We start from the raw sequence: 18,809 nt of genomic DNA, 5'->3' as shown, positions 1-18,809 counted from the left end.
CTATGAGTACTCACACAGCACTGTATAGTTGTGACTAGTGCTTTATGTTCCTAACTGGCTATACAGCAGTAGATATTGGAAATCTGAACAGTTATTCTCACTGTAGGGTGTTCCATGCACTTGCTGACCTGACCGGATGCACCTGCTTATGTTCAGTAGTTCTACTAGGCTGGTGTCCTGTCGTGACACCTAGCATCAGGAGCATTTGTGTCTTTAGTATAAAATCGTTTAAGCGCGCATCCTGATATTATAAGGTCCCTTATGCAGCTTCGGCAGAACTAGTCGGACGGGCGCAGGAGTGCCCTTGCAGCCGTCCTCAAGCCTTCACACCATTTTTACTTAGGTCACACCAAATCTGCCTGCAGGATCTGAACACAGAGTTGCATGTTCCTGTCAAAAGTGCAACATTGTTTCAAAAAGAGAAGCTGCAATGTGTCCTGTTGGCAGGATTCTGCCACTGTTGTGAGGCAAGCATACAAACACACATGGGGGATTTCATAGATTAACATGCAAGGAAAAGGTGGAGAGTGAAGGTGATACAAAGGGTTATCCTTAAAGTGACACCAGGATCCTGAAGCACCAAGGCTCCTGGATTTGTGCATGTTTGGCCAGTCTAGCAGTGGCCAATACATCTGGTGAGTCTGTATGCTGTTGGGTGTCCATGGTGGAGGTGATACACTGGATCAAGACACTGTATATGTCGACTGTTATAATATCAGAATGTGCGCTTGCACGATTTTATACTGATTTTAATAGGTTTGCCTAACCTTGTGGTAGCACACTCCACACGGACTTGGACTTGATTTACCAGCTTTAGCGCTTTGATATATTTTATAAAATTTGTGTCTTTTTGTCGCAAAATAGAACCCACCAAAGGTTATATTTTAAGTTTGGTAAAAACGGGGTGTATCATTTGGATCTGTGTGTTGGAAATCTCTGACCCAACAAGAGAGAAATTTAGCCTATCAGGGTTTTTTCACACCAGAGCCCTTTTTCAGCGGTTTAACGCAAAGTCTATACTTTGCGTTAACCAAGGTAAAAGGAAAGTCCTTAGACTTTCTATTTCCCTTTCACACCCGATGCTGCGTTTCGATGCGTTGCGGTACGATGCACCCGGGCGCATTTTATCGTCGGGAATCAGCGTTTCCCCGTTGGGTTAATTGATACTGCCGCCACTACTCAGCGTCGCACCGCAGATTCCCGACGACAGCCGCAGGCTAGTAAAACGCGTGCAGGAGAACGGCTCCTGCACGCGTTGTTAGATGTGAAACAGCAGATTTCATCAACTGGCAGCTAGGTAATTAAACAGTGACTAGAGACTCTTACTTCTCTTGGGATCAGTAGAGATTTGTATGTTGGTACAGTTGCTTATTACTACTGGGCAGAAAGTAGAGTGAAAAAAAAGTTGTGAAGTTGGGAACAGACATTCAATATTAGTGGAAAGGGCAGGGCTGCAGAGCTTTTCTTTTTTTCGTTGCGGTTTGTAAGCTCCTTGCAGTAATTCTACCTGGAGAAAATCCATGTGCTGCAGCATCTGCTGCCAGTCATCTGGGCTATCAGCTAAGGGAATGGCTGTCAATCCATGTACGGTGATGATGCATTCCCTTTTTAAAAGGGAGCAAGCATGATTAGTTTCCCTAACATTCACTTGAGCAGTAACATATGATAGAGTACAGAATCGGGGCTACATACAGTGGACACTGCACACATACATTTACAGTCGTTCCAGAGATTTCAGCTGAGCAAAGTGGACAACATAGAGTACAATGAACTTGCCTACTGGTCTGCGAAGCCATTTGTCCCAGTAAAGAACAAGTAGCTTGGCTTGAAATTTTAAGAGGGAGGAGCTTCTTCCTCATTCTGGGAGATTTCTGATATGGTTAGACAGTCCAAAGTTACATATACAGTATTTTCTCTACGGAGTAACTCATGAACAAGAAAAAAAGGGGGAGGTTGCAGTGGTTGAGATTGGAAATAACGAGATCATGTATTCAACGTGGCCATATATCAAGTGATGTATCAAGACCAAGAAACAGATCTCTCTCAGATCGAAGAAAACATAGGCTGATTCCCGACCGATTTCAGCATGAAATCTCTCGGGAATCAGCCTCGTGATGTCGCCTCTCCCAGCCACATCCCCCCCCCAAACGTTAAATGTACGCGCTGTATTTCTGCTAGGTATGCGGCCATGCCCCATGTGGTTGCCGGTATTTATAGCACATGGGGTTGTGTATGTGACAGGCAATACGTCACTAGTTACGTGGGTCACCAAGGAGATAGTATAGTGCGGCAACTTGGGAGGGAAGGTTTGGGATGGCGTGAGGGTATGCCAGGTAAAGTATAAATACATGGGCATCGGAGGTACATCTAACATTTGGAGGGACGCAGTTTGGGGTGTCCGTTGCGGTCATTGTTCCTGATTATCGCTGGGAATCCGATTATGCTTGTTGACCTGAGATTTCCCAGCATGTCGACCAACTTTACCCCTGAATCGACGGTTGGGCATGCTCGTTTTGCAGTACTGATTTTCATCCGATTCGATTGTTATCGAACTGGATGGTCGATATATCCTACCACTCATGTACTTTAACTAGTTAACGCCAGTCCGTTGGCAGTGTAATGCACTTTTTCAAGGCATGTGGCATACCCTATGTCACATGCCTTGAAAAAGGGAGATCCTTTGAGACTCCAGAAACAATTGTCTGACTCCTTGTAGTTTTGTGCACAATAAAGAGTGAGCTTTAACCGTGAAGTTGGTGTGCTGATGGACTTTTTGCTTGCTGTACTACTGATGCTATTGCCTGTCTCATACTATCACGCACCCATGGGACTTTATCGATGATGTGCCTTCTCCAACCCTTATTACTCATTCTTTAAGGGGGCACATATCCGATTAGCAACCTTGTACCTTTTTTAACTGGACAAGTTAGGGGAACTGTTCTGGCGTTTTTGCATGTGTCCTTAACCGTTACCCAGAGGTGGGAAAAATATAAAAAAAATAAAACCAAATGTTACCGATATTAAAGGGAACCTTAACTGAACGGGGGGTAAAGAGTTTTACTTACCTGGGGCTATTACCAGCCCCCTGCAGCAGTCCTGTGCCCTCGGCGCCGCTCTGGAATCCTCTGGTCCCCCGCTGTCACTTAGTTTCGTTTTTGACGACTCACCAGTCGCCGGCCGCCATGCGTATTATTGGACGCCATCACCAATGCAATTAGCGCTATTGCGGACCGCAACTCGTGCAAAAATACGCGTTGCCGCATATCTACGCGTGCGGAATGCGGCAACGCGTATTTTTGTACGCGTTGCGGTCCGCAATAGCGCTAATTGCATTGGTGAATGCGTCCAATAATACGCATGGCGGCCGGCGACTGGTGAGTCGTCAAAAACGAAACTAAGTGACAGCGGGGGACCAGAGGATTCCAGAGGGGCGCCGAGGGCACAGGACTGCTGCAGGGGGCTGGTAATAGCCCCAGGTAAGTAAAACTCTTTACCCCTCGTTCAGTTAAGGTTCCCTTTAAGCAAGTTTTAGGATTGAAATACAAAGTGATTTTTTTGAGAACAATAGAAAGCAGTCAGTCTGTAGCTGAAGTAAAGCAATGGATGTCATGAGGTGTCAGAATCCAGAACCTGCTTCAGTTTTACAGGCATATTTGCTTCTTAAGCAAATCTCTGGATCTCTGTAATTGTAAGCTTTATAAATCCCCACGGATCTTTGTACATCTCTAGCTCTAAGCTGGCTTTATTTGGATTTTATTGGTCTTTCGTAGATGATCACGTCTCTATAAAATCCATATGAAAATGTGCTGTGTGGAGCTCTCTCCTGGTAGATGGTAGCTGTGCCCCCGTTTTCTCCCTCTTGGCAATCCCTCCCAGGCTAACGAAGACACAGTCTCATGGAATTGATAGAGTCTTTCTGTCCCAGTTGCACGCTGTGCCAATAACAGAGCCTCCCTCCACAGCACATATTGTTCAGCTTTGCTGCCAGGACGGCCATAAAAATATTTGGCCAACTATCACAGCAGCAAAAGGGAAAATAATGTAATCTTCAGATTAAATTTAGCTCCAGAAAGAGCAGGGATGAAGGCAGCCTAACACTGTCTACTAGAGCCTGGCACGAGAAGAGCGTCAGCAGCCTGTGGCGGCTGGGTGAATCTCGAAATGAGCGGGAAGCCTAGCCATGTGCCTTTTACTCTCACTCTCAGTTGGCTGGCGATGTCACTGTTGTTGTAACCTATGTCCGAAACTGATAACAAGCGTGAGGTTGCGTACAGGCTTGGCAGGCCATCCAACAGCTGTGGATTCTTTTCTCCCAAGTGCTAGCTTTTATGACTCTTGTTGTTAGTTTTTTTTTTTTTATTTATTTAGGTGAAAACAAACATTTCCATGTACGTGGTTTATGCAAAAAAAAAAAAAAGTGCAAAGTCCATTGGGCATTAAAGGAAGAGAAGAAGTACCAGGAATACATAGCAGACAATAAGTACACTCTCTAATCTCAATTTTTAGTGGCCACATCCCTTCCTTATAAAGTTCCTTGGTGTCCAATAGCCCCCATCCCTCCCCATACAGTTCCCTGGTGTCTAGTGGCCCTCCCTGCTCTATACAATATCTTGGTGTCTGTGGCCCCCTCCCTCCCCTATACAGTTCCTGGTGTTTAGTGCCCCCCCCCCCCTTTTTCTCCTATATGTTCCCTGGTGTCTAGTGCTTTCCATATATAGTTCCCTCCCTGGTCTCTAATGCTTTCCTTCTCCCTACCCCTTATGGCTTCTCTGGTGATCTAGGGCTTCACCTCCAGTATAGCTTCCCTGGTGGTCTAGAGTGGGCCAAACATAATGCAAAGTGGGCAAAACACTTGAGACCCAAATGTTATGATTTTGCAGGCCTAAGTTTGACATGTATGCTCTAAACTGAGCTAACTGCAGGCATTTTTTGTTGCTAATTTGTAGTGCACATTACAAATTTTCACAGCAGTTAGCACTTTTATAATTAATTAGGCCCTTTCCCCACTTGAACGCATTGGAAAAAGAAAAAGGCCTACGCAATGCATGGCATTTCCATTCCGATGCGATTATTCAGCAATGCAGTTTCGTTTGCATTGATTACCATGAGTCCCCCCCCTCCCTTTTTTCCCATCTTCAAACATAATGACAAGATAGAGGATTATAAAATATTTTGTTCATACTCTTTTCTTTCTATATTTTTCTTCTTCTTGCGCTTGAAGTGACACTGAAGTGAACAAAAAACAAAACTTATGAAATAATTATTTGTATGTGTAGTACTGATAAATATTAAAACATTAGTGGCAAAGAAAATAGTCTCAGATTTTAAATTTTTGATGAATAGCTTTTTTTTATAGCATTGCATAATTCTCTAATATTTGCAATTACAAACCACACTCTGTATTTTAAACTAGAACACAAGCAGAGCTAATGAACTTTTCAACTTCCCATGATTAAACCCAGGATTAAAATGCTATCTAAATCTGCCTTTGACTGTTTCTGTGATGTGTAAATGCTCCAGAAAGCAGTGACCAAACGTGGAGCTCAGATAAGCTCTTTTGGATAGATAGTGGAAGTTTCGAGAATCTGTAATGTCAAAAAGATCCCCTGGGGGTACTCACCTCGGGTGGGGGAAGCCTCCGGATCCTAATGAGGCTTCCCACGCCGTCCTCTGTCCCACGGGGGTCTCGCTGCAGCCCTCCGTGGAGTCCGGGCAACGGTGACGTCAATATTTACCTTCCTGGCTCCTGCGCAGGCGCTCTGATGGCTGTCGGCTCCGAACTACACGGAAATACCCGATCGCCGTCGGGTCTGCTCTACTGCGCAGGCGCAAGTTTCCGGCGACTGCGCAGTAGAGCGGACCCGACTGAGATCGGGTATTTCCGTGTAGTTCAGAACGGAAAGCCGCCACAGCGCCCCCGCTGGAGCCAGCAAAGGTAAATATTGAACTGACAGTCGGCACAGTCGCCGGCTGTTCGGAGGGCTGCGGCGAGACCCCCGTGGGACAGAGGACGGCGTGGGAAGCCTCATTAGGATCCGGAGGCTTCCCCCACCCGAGGTGAGTACCCCCCAGGGGATCTTTTTGACATTACAGAGTCTCTTTAAGTCTTCCTGTACTGGAAACAATATCTGTGCTGCTAATTTCCTATTTCTTAGCTGTAATACACATACAAATAATGATATCATAAGTTTATTTTCAGTTCAGATTCCCTTTAAAAGAAGGGCCGCTTTAATTTTGTGTGGTGCTCCATTTTATAGATCATGGCTGAGATGTTACAGCAAATTGTTTGGATTCCACATACGGTAAATTCAATTAATTAGACAATTAACAAAGACACTTGTGGGTCTATATAGGGCATCCAAGCTGACTGTGTTTCAGAGTTGCAATCAGGCTATACCCTCGTTGGAATTGCTTTCAGAGCTAGGCTTTGGATACACTATATAAAAAATATACAGCTTTTTTATTGGAGTTGAGTTTTTATTTGATTAAAAAAAGGAGGGGCTTTAAAGCAGACCTGAATTCAGAACTTCCTTTTTGCTCTAAAAGATAAGCAACAGCAGAACATTTAAAGAAAAAAAACATTTCTTTGTTATAGCTGATACAAATCCTGCAATAAATCTTCAGTTTGTCTACTTCCCGCTTTCATGGAAGCAGATATACAGTGGTGTGAAAAACTATTTGCCCCCTTCCTGATTTCTTATTCTTTTGCATGTTTGTCACACTTAAATGTTTCTGCTCATCAAAAACAGTTAACTATTAGTCAAAGATAACCTAATTGAACACAAAATGCAGTTTTAAATGATGGTTTTTATTATTTAGTGAGGGAAAAAAACCTCCAAATCTACATCGCCCTGTGTGAAAAAGTGATTGCCCCCCTTGTTAAAAAATAACTTAAAGGTGGTTTATTACACCTGAGTTCAATTTCTGTAGTCACCCCCAGGCCTGATTACTGCCACACCTGTTTCAATCAAGAAATCACTTAAATAGGTGCTATCTGACACAGAGAAGTAGACCAAAAGCACCTCAAAAGCTAGACATCATGCCAAGATCCAAAGAAATTCAGGAACAAATGAGAACAAAAGTACTGTAATTGAAATCTATCAGTCTGGTAAAGGTTATAAAGCCATTTCTAAAGCTTTGGGACTCCAGCAAACCACAGTGAGAGCCATTATCCACAAATGGCAAACACATGGAACAGTGATGAACCTTCCCAGGAGTGGCCGGCCGACCAAAATTACCCCAAGACTGCAGAGAAAACTTATCCGAGAGGCTACAAAAGACCCCAGGACAATATCTAAAGAACTGCAGGCCTCACTTGCCTCAATTAAGGTCCGTGTTCACGACTCCATAAGAAAGAGACTGGGCAAAAACGGCCTGCATGGAAGATATCCAAGGCGCAAACCACTTTTAAGCAAAAAGAACATTAAGGCTCGTCTCAATTTTGCTAAAAAAAATTTCAATGATTGCCAAGACTTTTGGGAAAATACCTTGTGGACCGACGAGACAAAAGTTGAACTTTTTAGAAGGTACCTGTCCCGTTACATCTGGCGTAGAAGTAACACAGCATTTCAGCAGAAAAACATCATACCAACAGTAAAATATGGTGGTGGTAGTGGGATGGTCTGGGGTTCTTTTGCTGCTTCAGGACCTGGAAGGCTTGCTGTGATAGATGGAACCATGAATTCTACTGTCTACCAAAAAATCCTGAAGGAGAATGTCCGGCCATCTGTTCGTCAACTCAAGCTGAAGCGATCTTGGGTGCTGCAGCTGGACAATGACCCAAAACACACCAGCAAATCCACCTCTGAATGGCTGAAGAAAAACAAAATGAAGACTTTGGAGTGGCCTAGTCAAAGTCCTGACCTGAATCCTATTGAGATGTTGTGGCATGACCTTAAAAAGGCGGTTCACGCTAGAAAGCCCTCAAATAAAGCTGAATTACAACAATTCTGCAAAGATGAGTGGGCCAAAATTCCTCCAGAGCGCTGTAAAAGACTCGTTGCAAGTTATCGCAAATACTTGATTGCAATTATTGCTGCTAAGGGTGGCCCAACCAGTTATTAGGTTCAGGGGGCAATTTCTTTTTCACACAGGGCCATGTAGGTTTTGAGTTTTTTTTCTCACTAAATAATAAAAAACATCATTTTAAACTGCATTTTGTGTTCAATTAGGTTATCTTTGACTAATAGTTAAAGGTTTTTGATGAGCAGAAACATTTAAGTGTGACAAACATGCAAAAAAATAAGAAATCAGGAAGGGGGCAAATAGTTTTTCACACCACTGTATTGTTAGCATCCTGTGTTTACCAATTAACTCTCTGCCATGGCAGCTAGCTGAGGGCAAATTACAACTTGTGCTTAGTCACCGATGAGGGGGAATTAGACAAGCTAAACTCAGTAAGTAAATACATACATTTCCGTATATACCCGAGTATAAGCCGACCAAAGTATAAGACAACCCCCCTAACTTTAACCTAAAAAAGAAAAACTGGAAAGAAAGATTGACTCCAGTATAAGCTGAGGTCAGTGGTTGCATTGGTGGCACAAGATGAACCTATCCCATATCAGCAATATGTTTGTGCTTTTCCAGATCAGTGTTTTAAAGCGGACCCAAACCAAACATTTTTTTTTTAATTAAAAATATTTAGTTGCACCACTCTGACACATACAAAGATAAATAAACACTCCTTCAAACCTATGATCATTTCAGTGCATGCTATTCACCCTTCTCTTTTCATAGCTAGGGTTATACTGGGGGCAGCCATTAGCAATTCCTCCATTGCCGAACACCATCTACTCCACCAGTTTGCCGGAAAAATCCCGGCAATTTGAAATGAAGGGAGGGGTTCCTCCAATAAATGTAAAATATTTTATATTTGTCATCATGCAGCTGAAAAAAAGGCTGCTATTTATTATTATAATTTAGAAAATGATTTTATTTCTGAAATCTTGTATTTTTAATTTGGGTCCACTTTAAAGCAGCATCAGCAGGAAGTTCCTCTTGTAGCCTGAAAGGGTTACAATCTATCCGCTACTGCCTCACAATAGAACACCTTCCAAACAAACACAACTTTTGTGCAGAGTAACCATCAGAGCCAACTGATTATTACAAATAAGCAGACATCATTATGGAATATTTTGTTACCCTAATGAAGACCTGTAGTGATGGCTGTGGGCTGCTTTGCAAAGTGATGGTTGTGTCCTGTTGATTTACATACTAGTGATTTAAAATATAAACATTGCAATATCCAGCACAAATGGGCAGATAAAATGTGTTACTTTAATCCACAGTAAAACTTTTTATTTTAAAACTATAATATCCGAAAACTGAGAAATAAAGAATTATTGGGGAATGAAAGGGAAAACCACGTCCATAAAGTGAAAACAACCCGCGGGCTGAAACGGTTGAATTCCTCCCTCAGCATTGCGAACAGGGAAGAAGAAGGGGTGTTAAAACTCCCGGTATGGCGAAATCCAGTGTCGTGTCTCCTTCGGCCATGCCGTGAGTTTTAAGCCTCCCCTTTCCGCCTGCCTGCGACTCTGGAGGGAGGAGAGGAATCTGGCCGCCTGTCGGTGGGCTGGAGTGACAGCTCGGCCCGCGTGCCATAGTTTTCCCAGTGCTGCACTACACTATTCATACATAGACTTATGACTATGATATGGATTAGATTGTGAGTCCCTCTGAGGAACAGTTAAAGCTGACCTGAACTGAAAAATGAAGTCAAAATAAACGTACCCAGTTATACTTACCTCCTTTCTAGTCTACTCCTCAGTCTTTCTCCTCTCTCCTGTCCTTTTTGTCCACTGTAATCAATAGAATTCTCCATTTTAAAGGACCACTATCGCAAACATCTTAAAATTTAAAATGCATGTAAAGACATACAAATAAAAAGTGTGTTTCTCCCTGAGTAAAATGAGCTGTAAATTACTTTTCTCCTATGCTGCTGTTACTTACAGTAGATAGTAGAAATCTGACAGAACTGACAGGTTTTGGACTAGCTCATCTCCTCCTGGGAGATTCTTTGGGCCATATTCAATTCACTTTTTCACCTGAGTTTTCTCCTAGGTGATATTTTTAAACTTGTCAATACAATGCATTTAAGCCCCCAGAAGGCACGAATATTCTCAAAATAATAAAATATTAGTAGTATTTTATTTTTTTTTTAACCAACTTTTTGGTACTTTTTTTTAGTTGAAAAGTACTGGAAAGTTATTTAAAATTAAAGATGAAAAATTAGCTCCTGGGAGAAAACTCAGGTGAAAAAGATATGGCCCTTAGTTTTGTTTAGTATCAAAAGCACTTAGTGAATGACAGTTTCTCTGTCCATCTGCCAAAAAAAAGTGAGCAGGGAGGCTGGGCAACATCATTGTATAAATCCTTTTCAGGGAATGTATTTATAAAGAATAAAAGCCTTGCTGAGAATCCCCGATGAAGAGATGGACTAGTTCAAAACCTGTCTGTTCTGTCAGATTTTGACTACCTACTGTAATTGTCAGCGAGATAGGAGAAAAGTAATTTATGGCTCATTTTACTCTGGGAGAAACATACTAATTTATATGTGAATATATGTATTTTAAATGTTGCAAATTTTTTCACAATAGTGGTTCTTTAACCAGCTTACAGCCACCTAACGACGATCAGCAGCTGCAAGGTGGCTCCACCAGGAGCGCCTAACGCCAATTGTCGTCAAGTCCTGGGGGAGGAGATTAACAGTGATTGCGGGCATCCTCGCTGAATGATGGAGCGGAGCTCTGAGATCAGCCTGCCTGCCCGCAATCGGCGGCAGGCTGTTACATGGACCCCCCCCCCAGTTTATTTACATGTACAGCGCTGCGATCTACCACAGTGCTGTACGGTGGACAGCTCTGTCACTGAGCTGTCCCATCGAGTGTGTCACAAGAAGAGCCCTCTCATAGGCTGTCGCCTATGAGAGGTGATCAACTCTGATTGGTTCTCCGGGCTCTCAGCAGCAATTAGATGCCACCAACAGAAAGCTCTGTAGGTGGCATAAAAGGGGGCAAGATTCAATTGTGTGCTAAGTTCTATGGCCCTGCAGCAAGCTGTTAAAGCTGCAGCACACTGAATTGTAAAAATGGCCTGGTCACTAAGGGGGGTGTAAGCCTGTGGTCCTTAAGTGGTTAAATAATGACCATGTAACAGCCTCCTGGTCAGCACACTGTTAAACTGTTACATCGCCCATGTGAGCCATATGGAAATATGGACATTCCCTTGCACATCAGTTGTCCTTTCAGCTATAACTGACAGCAACTGATCTATAACTGACCTCAACTGAAGTTTCAGTTGTGAAAAAATCTTGTTATAAGTGGAAAGGATCATTGTTAAGGTGCTTCCACACATTTAACTTTACTCCTGATTGTCGTTTAAACTGGCCATTTGAACGACTTGAAGTGCAAACAACAAGTCGTTCAGACGACATGTAAGTGCAGACAAGAAGTCGTTCAGACATCATGTAAACGCTGACCAACTAAGTGGCTGATATGCTAATTTACCTAATCTACACGTCGTTTGACCAACTTGATAAAGGACATTGGATAGAACAATGGACTAAATTAAATGACTGACCAAACAACTTGTTTGAAAACGTCTATTAGTTGGACAAACCTGTCATTTGTACACATGTACGGACCTAACAGTCGTGTGAACGACAGTTGATCCAACACATCCGCTAAGCGCATCCCTGCGGCTGTACGAGGTCTTTATCCCCCCAAATCCCGGGACAAAATTCTACGACTTTCAAAGTTGCAGATTTTGCTGCCAAGCTCTGCCTCCAGTCCATTCAATTACTGCTGATCTCCGCCTCATTCCCACCTCTCTCAGTGAAAGAACATTTAGAGGGGCAGGAAGAGGCGGTGATTGGATTGGAAGCAGAGCTACAGCACGAAGCTCTGCCTCCTCCAGGAAGTACCGGAGGATTTTGCCCCAGGATTTGGGGGGGGGGGGGGGAGGAGAGGGGGGACAAAGACCTTGTACGACTGCGGGGATGCTGCAAATCATCTTTACTCTTAAAGGGGAACTTCAGCCTAAACAAACATACTGTCATTAAGTTACATTAGTTATGTTAATTAGAATTGATTGGTAGTCTCTCTTACCCTGTTTTAAAAGAACAGGCAAATGTTTGTGATTCATGGGGGCTGCCATCTTTGTCATGTGGGCAGCCATCTTTTTGGTTGAAAGGAGGTGACAGGGGAGCAGGAGACACAGTTCCAACTGTCCTGCATCCTGATAACCCCTCCCAGCTGCACACGCTAGGCTTCAAATGTCAAATTCAAAATGTAAGAAAAAAAATTTGCACCAAAACAGCAGAACGAGAGCAACATCAGAAATCCCATCATGCTTTGCACAGCATCAGGGGAAAAAAGCCCGGGCAGTTTTCTTCTGTGCAGCTAAAAATGAGGCTTGTATAAGAGAAACAAAGTTCTGATGCTGTGAAACTGTTAAAGAAACGCCAAGCCTTTTCAGTGCTGCTGAGTCGATTTTTAGTCTGTAGGTTCACTTTAAGGCTGAAGAGCATTCTGAAATAAAGAGGTCATTTTTTTCACTTCAGACTCTCTTTAAGTGACAAGACAATATGCTCTGTACAGTGCTATGGAAGATATCGGTGCTCTATAAAACTACTGAATAATACATGGTATAGATGTGAGAATATATTTGAGTGGATAAAGGAGTTCTGCAAGGCATTTAGGATAAATATACCTTGTATTTACTCTTGTACTCTAACCTGTTTTTTGATATTTACATATATCTACATCAATGACTGTTACTACTTGCCCTATAAACGTAGCTGGCCATTGGTGTAGCTTTTGGGATTATTGTGACTGTTCTGAACAGAATAAAGACTGATTCTCTCTTCTACAGGAATCTCATGCTGCCCAAGTCCAGATCCTCATGGAATTTCTGAAAGTCGCCCGGCGGAATAAGAGAGAGGTAATGTGGCATTGATGTCAAAGCAAACCTTGAGCACAGATTTAAAGATTTCCTTAGTTTTTTATCAAGGATCACTGCCCAATTTGCCAGAGGTCCACCATGACAATGACCATTCTGTCTGACTGCAGGGAGGAAGTTAGGTTGTGCACGAGATTCAGAATGGTGCTCCTCCTATTTCAGTCACCCACCATGATGAGGCTCCCCACCCATTTTCCCATTTCTCTCAGGGAAGGTAGGCTGAGAACCACATCACTATAGGGGTGGGGATAGGAGCAAGATTTAGCTTCTAAGCCACAGCCAGACTCGCTCCCGGTAGTCAGGTCACATGTGCGTCTTATGGTCTGAAAAATACGGTACAAATATATCTATAAAATTGCGCTCAGGATAATCATAAACTTTGCAAACGTGGATCGCGTTCCCAAATTGTAGTGTAGACAATGTTTGAAATCCTGTAAAAGGAGAACGCGCTCAGAAGCCAAGACGCAATGACACCATACATATAGTTTACCACAGCAGTCTGATAAAGTTCAATCCTTTTCCTGCGAATGGCACACTCTGTAGCATAAGCCACGTTGTAGTCAGTTACTCATCAGGGCCCACACGTCATATGCAAAGCAAGAAAACACATATAGTGTATAACTGCGATTATAAATTGTAACTCCAACACCACGTGTGACACTCGCCGTCACCTCAAACCAACCAATAGCACCCGTGCCAGGGACACCCCCCTTTGTGCCCGCACTCACCCTAGAGGCCTCCCAAATATCCGGAGGTAGGAATGATAACTTAGGGGGTCAGAGAGCACAGTCCGCCGCCAGTTCCACTTAATCCAAAGGACTCTAAAAGCTTTAAAAACGCCACAATAGTGTAAAACCAACGTTTTAATATACGAAAAAAGGGGGTGTTACACTCACAGGGGCCCCTGATGAGTCACTAGGTGACGAAATGCATAGGGCGGAGCTACGGCACTCGTGACTGGCAAGGAAGTAGGAAGTGTGAGGAGGGACGCGAGCGTGAGAGTTGGATCCTAGACGGCATCTTGCGGAGCAGTCACCCGGGGACTTGACCTGTACTGATATGCCTGTGATTCTTCTACGCTTGTGAGTGTAACACCCCCTTTTTTTCGTATATTAAAACGTTGGTTTTACACTATTGTGGCGTTTTTAAAGCTTTTAGAGTCCTTTGGATTAGGGTGGAACTGGCGGCGGACTGTGCTCTCTGACCCCCTAAGTTATCATTCCTACCTCCGGATATTTGGGAGGCCTCTAGGGTGAGTGCGGGCACAAAGGGGGGGGTCCCTGGAAGGGGTGCTATTGGTTGGTTTGAGGTGACGGCGAGTGTCACACGTGGTGTTGGAGTTACAATTTATATCGCAGTTATACACTATATGTGTTTTCTTTCTTTGCATATGACGTGTGGGACCTGATGACTAACTGACAACAACGTGGCTTATGCTACAGAGTGTGCCATTCGCAGGAAAAGGATTGAACTTTATCAGACTGCTGTGGTAAACTATATGTATGGTGTCATTACGTCTTGGCTTCTGAGCGCGTTCTCCTTTTACAGGACGGTACTTGCAGCCAGGCCACCATTGCTATAAAGGAAATGTACATGTGAGAGAAAAATTACCTTGCAGGACAACTATATATTTATTGAAATTATTTCAGCAAGCTGTCAGCCCAGTGCTTTACTTGTAATGATTCAGACTCCTCCTAGACCAGGGGTGCCCACACTTTTTCGGCTCGCGAGCTACTTTAAAATTTGCTGAGGCCAGGAGATCTACCAACGTCCCAAATGCTAAGCACCCCCCCCCCGCGTAGGTTAGCCAGGTATATGTGCCTGCAGCATAGGTTACGTGGCCTCGGTATAGGTTAGCCTGGTATATGGGCCCTCAGTGTAGATTAGCCAGGTATATGGGCCCTCAGTGTAGATTAGCCAGGTATATGGGCCCCCAGTGTAGTTAGCCAGGTATATGGGCCCTCAGTGTAGTTAGCCAGGTATATGGGCCCTCAGTTTAGGTTAGCCAGGTATATGGGCCCTCAGTGTAGGTTAGCCAGGTATATGGGCCCCCAGTGTAGGTTAGCAAGGTATATGGGCCCCCAGTGTAGGTTAACCAGGTATATGGGCTCTCCAGGGGTATTTACCTGCAGTGTAGGTTAGCAGGCAGGCAGAGGAGAAGAGGCGGCGAGGAGAGACTAGCAGGCCAATGGGATGCAGGAGAGAAGCGGCGGCGAAGAGAGGCGGCTCAGCCGCTACGTCATGGCTGGGGGCGGCGCCGGGCACGTTACAAGCACGCACGTTGCGGGCTGCCCGTCGCCGCCCACAGCCATGACATAGCAGCCACGCCGCCTCTCTCCTCCCTCTCTCCTCGCCTGCATCCTTATTGGCCAGCAGCTAAACGATGAGCTGCTGGCCGCAACAAACTTTACTTTTACGAGGCGCGGCCGAGAGGCCGCGATCTACCAAGAAGGCGGTCGCGATCTACCGGTAGATCGCGATCGACCTATTGGGCAGCCCTGTCCTAGACCTATATATCCTAATGCTAAAGCTGCTTTCAAAGGATTGCTGCACAAATACACATCAAGATCTTAATAATCTTGAAGGAGATGGGATGGGTTATCAAAATTCCTCCATTTTTCTACCAGGTGATGCAGTTCCTGGTAAAAGCTTCAGCATTAACAAGATGAACATCTCTCTCTTCTCAGAGATGGTCGCCTTATTCAGTAACCAGGTAGCTCTGTGACAACAACGAATATTTCATCAGTCCATGCACAAGCGGTTTCTGCACCTTATGTTTCAGGAATGAAAAAAAACGTGCACCAGCGTATGCAGATTCATACTTGTTGCAGGTATCTGTAGTTCATTAGAATGGGTCCAAATACTTGTTTTCAAGGAGAGGCGCAATGCGGTTGGTTTTGCCCACCTCAGCAAATACTCAGGGCATCTGTTTAAGGCCCAGTGCACACCAAAAACCTCTAGCAGATCCGCAAAACGCTAGAGGTTGTTGAAGCAGATTTTCAGAGCGATTCTAGGCATGTTTAAAGATGTTTTCTAAACATGCCTAGCATTTTTCGGAGCGTTTTTGTGTAGCTGATTTCATATATTGTTACAGTAAAGCTGTTACTGAACAGCTACTGTAAGAAAAACGACTGGAAAACCGCTCTGATCTAGCGCTTTTCAGAGTGGTTTGAGCTTTTCCTATACTTTACATTGAGGCAGAAAAGCATCTGCAAACCGCAAAAATGCTGCAGGAGCCACGTTTGCGGTTTGCTTAAAACCTCAAACCGCTGGTCTGCACCAGCCCATTGAGATACATTAGCCAAGCGTTTTCTGAAGCAGCAGTGTTTTTGAAAACCTTACCAAAACCGCTCGGTGTGCACTAGGCCTAAGACTGAAGATTTTTACCCTTTCAATATACAGAACTCTGTCATGATGGAGTTCTTGGAAAATATGATCTGGGGTTTTCCAGTGCAGGCACATTCTGACAAGTGTGAAGGTGATTGCACACATAATCCATCAAGGTATCACTCTGAACAGGGTTGTGATAGTCCATGTAGCAAAGACACTATGCTGAGCAGTGTTCCAGCTTCCACTGATTCTTCTCATAAAGAAGATAATCTTCATCGTCCTAGGTTGGCCTTGTGGGACCTAAAACCTATTACATTGCACACAGACTTTGTTTTTTAGGTCACCCAGCCAGATCAATGTTCTAGCTGAAGAAGCACATACTCATCCACTTTCTCAGTTCCTGGCAGTTGAAACCCACATGCTGATCTATATAGATTTGACCCATTTGGTCATCTGTACAATGATAAAGCCCAAAAGTCATCTGCAGAATATGGTTGTCCTTCCAGTAACTTGAAGAGGTCGACAAACCCTAGAATTTACTGCATGGCTAGGGATTTACTCCATGGCTAGGGTTTTTTCCCTGACCAGGGTGTACAGCTTCATACACTCAGGTCTGGGCCATGAACAACCTTCTTGTTCGCTTAAGAGTTAGTCCTCCACCCTTGCCATCTTATCTGGCATCTCCTCTGTAACTAGTTGCTTGACAAAACCATCGAAGGGGTCAACCACATCAATGTGTTTTTGGCTTCCATTTACCTGCTGCTACCAGAACCTCCTTTTTTTTTTTTTTTCCCTCCTCCTCCAACACTGTCTCCTTTTTGCTCCCTTTGATAAGTTGCCAAGGTTTTTTATTTTCCAGAAGTTGACCCCTCAAATGGCATCCAGCTCTGAGGTTTGTAAGAACTGGAGACTGTCTTCCAACCCTCCTTACATCATCATTCAGGACAAAGCAGTCTTGCATCTCTCTCTGAGCTTCTTTGCAAAGGTAGTCTTGGAGTTGCACCTGAATAAAATGTTGCCGTGCTCTTCAATCCTAGCCCCACTCATCCTAATGAACAGGCTTTCCATTCTTTTCATGTTGTTGGGGGGGGGGGCCTAAAGCCACACCTTTAAAGTGATCCTGCAATGAGTATGATATGTAGACTGACATATTTTTGCATTTTAAACAGTCTGTTACCTGGTTTTCCGGTTTTCCTGTTGATCCGGTGCCTCCAATACTTAAGTTTGCATACCCCTTGTGGGTCAGTGCAGTGGCTTAAAGTTGAAGTACGCTAGCCACTTGCTTGCTTCAGGTGTGTGTGTGATTGAGACCTGACTAAAGCCAAAAGAGCAGCAAGACAGCCAAGCACTTAGCATGGTTTATAAGAAAATACATATTCTAATCTCTGCATCCCTGTGAGAGAACGTGGAAAAGCCGCCGTGTGTACTGGCGGTCAGGCGGCTGATTCCGCGTCCAGCGCGGCTGGTTGTCCGCAGCAGCGTGCGTCTGGTGTGGCTGGGTCTGTTAGTTCACACAGATGGAGGAATACGCGCGCGCTGAGAGGCAGAACCTTTATGACAGCCGAGGAGGGATCAGCTGACCAGGTTGGTCAGCTGACCTCAGAGCAAGTGACTATTGGTCAATCACTGATGGGTGGCGCCGGAGAGCGCTGCTCTATATATAGTCACTGCTGGTCAGTCTCAGGTTGTCTGCCGTTGCAAACACTTACGTGGAAGCACTCAGACCTTAGTCAGATCCTACAGTGTGTTAGAACCAGGAGGACCTGGGAATTCACACTGAGCCAGATTACTTCTGTGTATCTTTGTGTTATACTTCAGACTAGTTCCAGGGTGTCAAGACCACGGACCTCACACCCAAGATTAGGGACTTTGTGTTATCATTGTGTTATACTTCAGACTAGTTCCAGGGTGTCGAGACCACGGACCTCACACCCAAGACTAGGCATTGTTTGATATCTGTTATGACCTATTGCTTTCCTGACTACCTCTCCGCTCATTGATTCGGTACCACGCATATCTGATCATCCGTTGCCAACCCTGCCTGCCTTGGATACCGAGTCAGCCTTCTGTCTTTGTACTTTGTCTGTCTGTGTGTGGCCGACCTGGCTTGCCCGACCTCGAGAGCTATCTTTCTCCTTTTAGGAGATAGTCTCCAGATCAGCTAGTGACATCCACCTTCAAGTGTCACTCACTCACTGGTCCTTCCTACCTTCAGCCTGAGATTCCACCCCTTGGAAGATCTCAGGCTGCTGGAAGGTTCTCGTGATTCTCAAAAGAGCAGTGTTGCCCACACTGCCAAGGACCACCTGCTCATCAGGTGGATTACTCAAAGTAAATACTGTTGCACCAAACACTCACGATATATACAGGTGTCCAGAGGTTAGTACTATATCTGTATTATTGGTGATTCTGCAGATCATCACTAATCAGGTATATATCTGTATTCTTGGTGATACTGCAGATCACCAATAATCAGATTCTCTCTGTGTGCTGACCCTGATCTTTACAATCCCTTT

At 44.3% G+C, this 18,809-nt stretch overlaps 1 protein-coding gene across 1 annotated transcript in view; it reads left to right on the top strand.

Annotated features, from left to right (window-relative positions):
- COP1 (COP1 E3 ubiquitin ligase) overlaps positions 1-18,809 on the top strand; it is a 319,426-nt gene that overhangs the window by 73,304 nt on the left and 227,313 nt on the right. Inside the window, exon 6 of the mRNA XM_068239628.1 lies at positions 12,877-12,945. Coding sequence (XP_068095729.1) covers positions 12,877-12,945 — 69 coding nt within the window. The remainder of the gene's footprint in view (positions 1-12,876; positions 12,946-18,809) is intronic.

This window comes from Hyperolius riggenbachi, chromosome 6 (genome assembly GCF_040937935.1).
Source record: "Hyperolius riggenbachi isolate aHypRig1 chromosome 6, aHypRig1.pri, whole genome shotgun sequence".
Classification (NCBI taxonomy): Eukaryota; Metazoa; Chordata; class Amphibia; order Anura; family Hyperoliidae; genus Hyperolius; species Hyperolius riggenbachi.
Note: the sequence above shows the minus strand (reverse complement) of the source record. Positions and strands in the feature narration are given on the sequence as shown.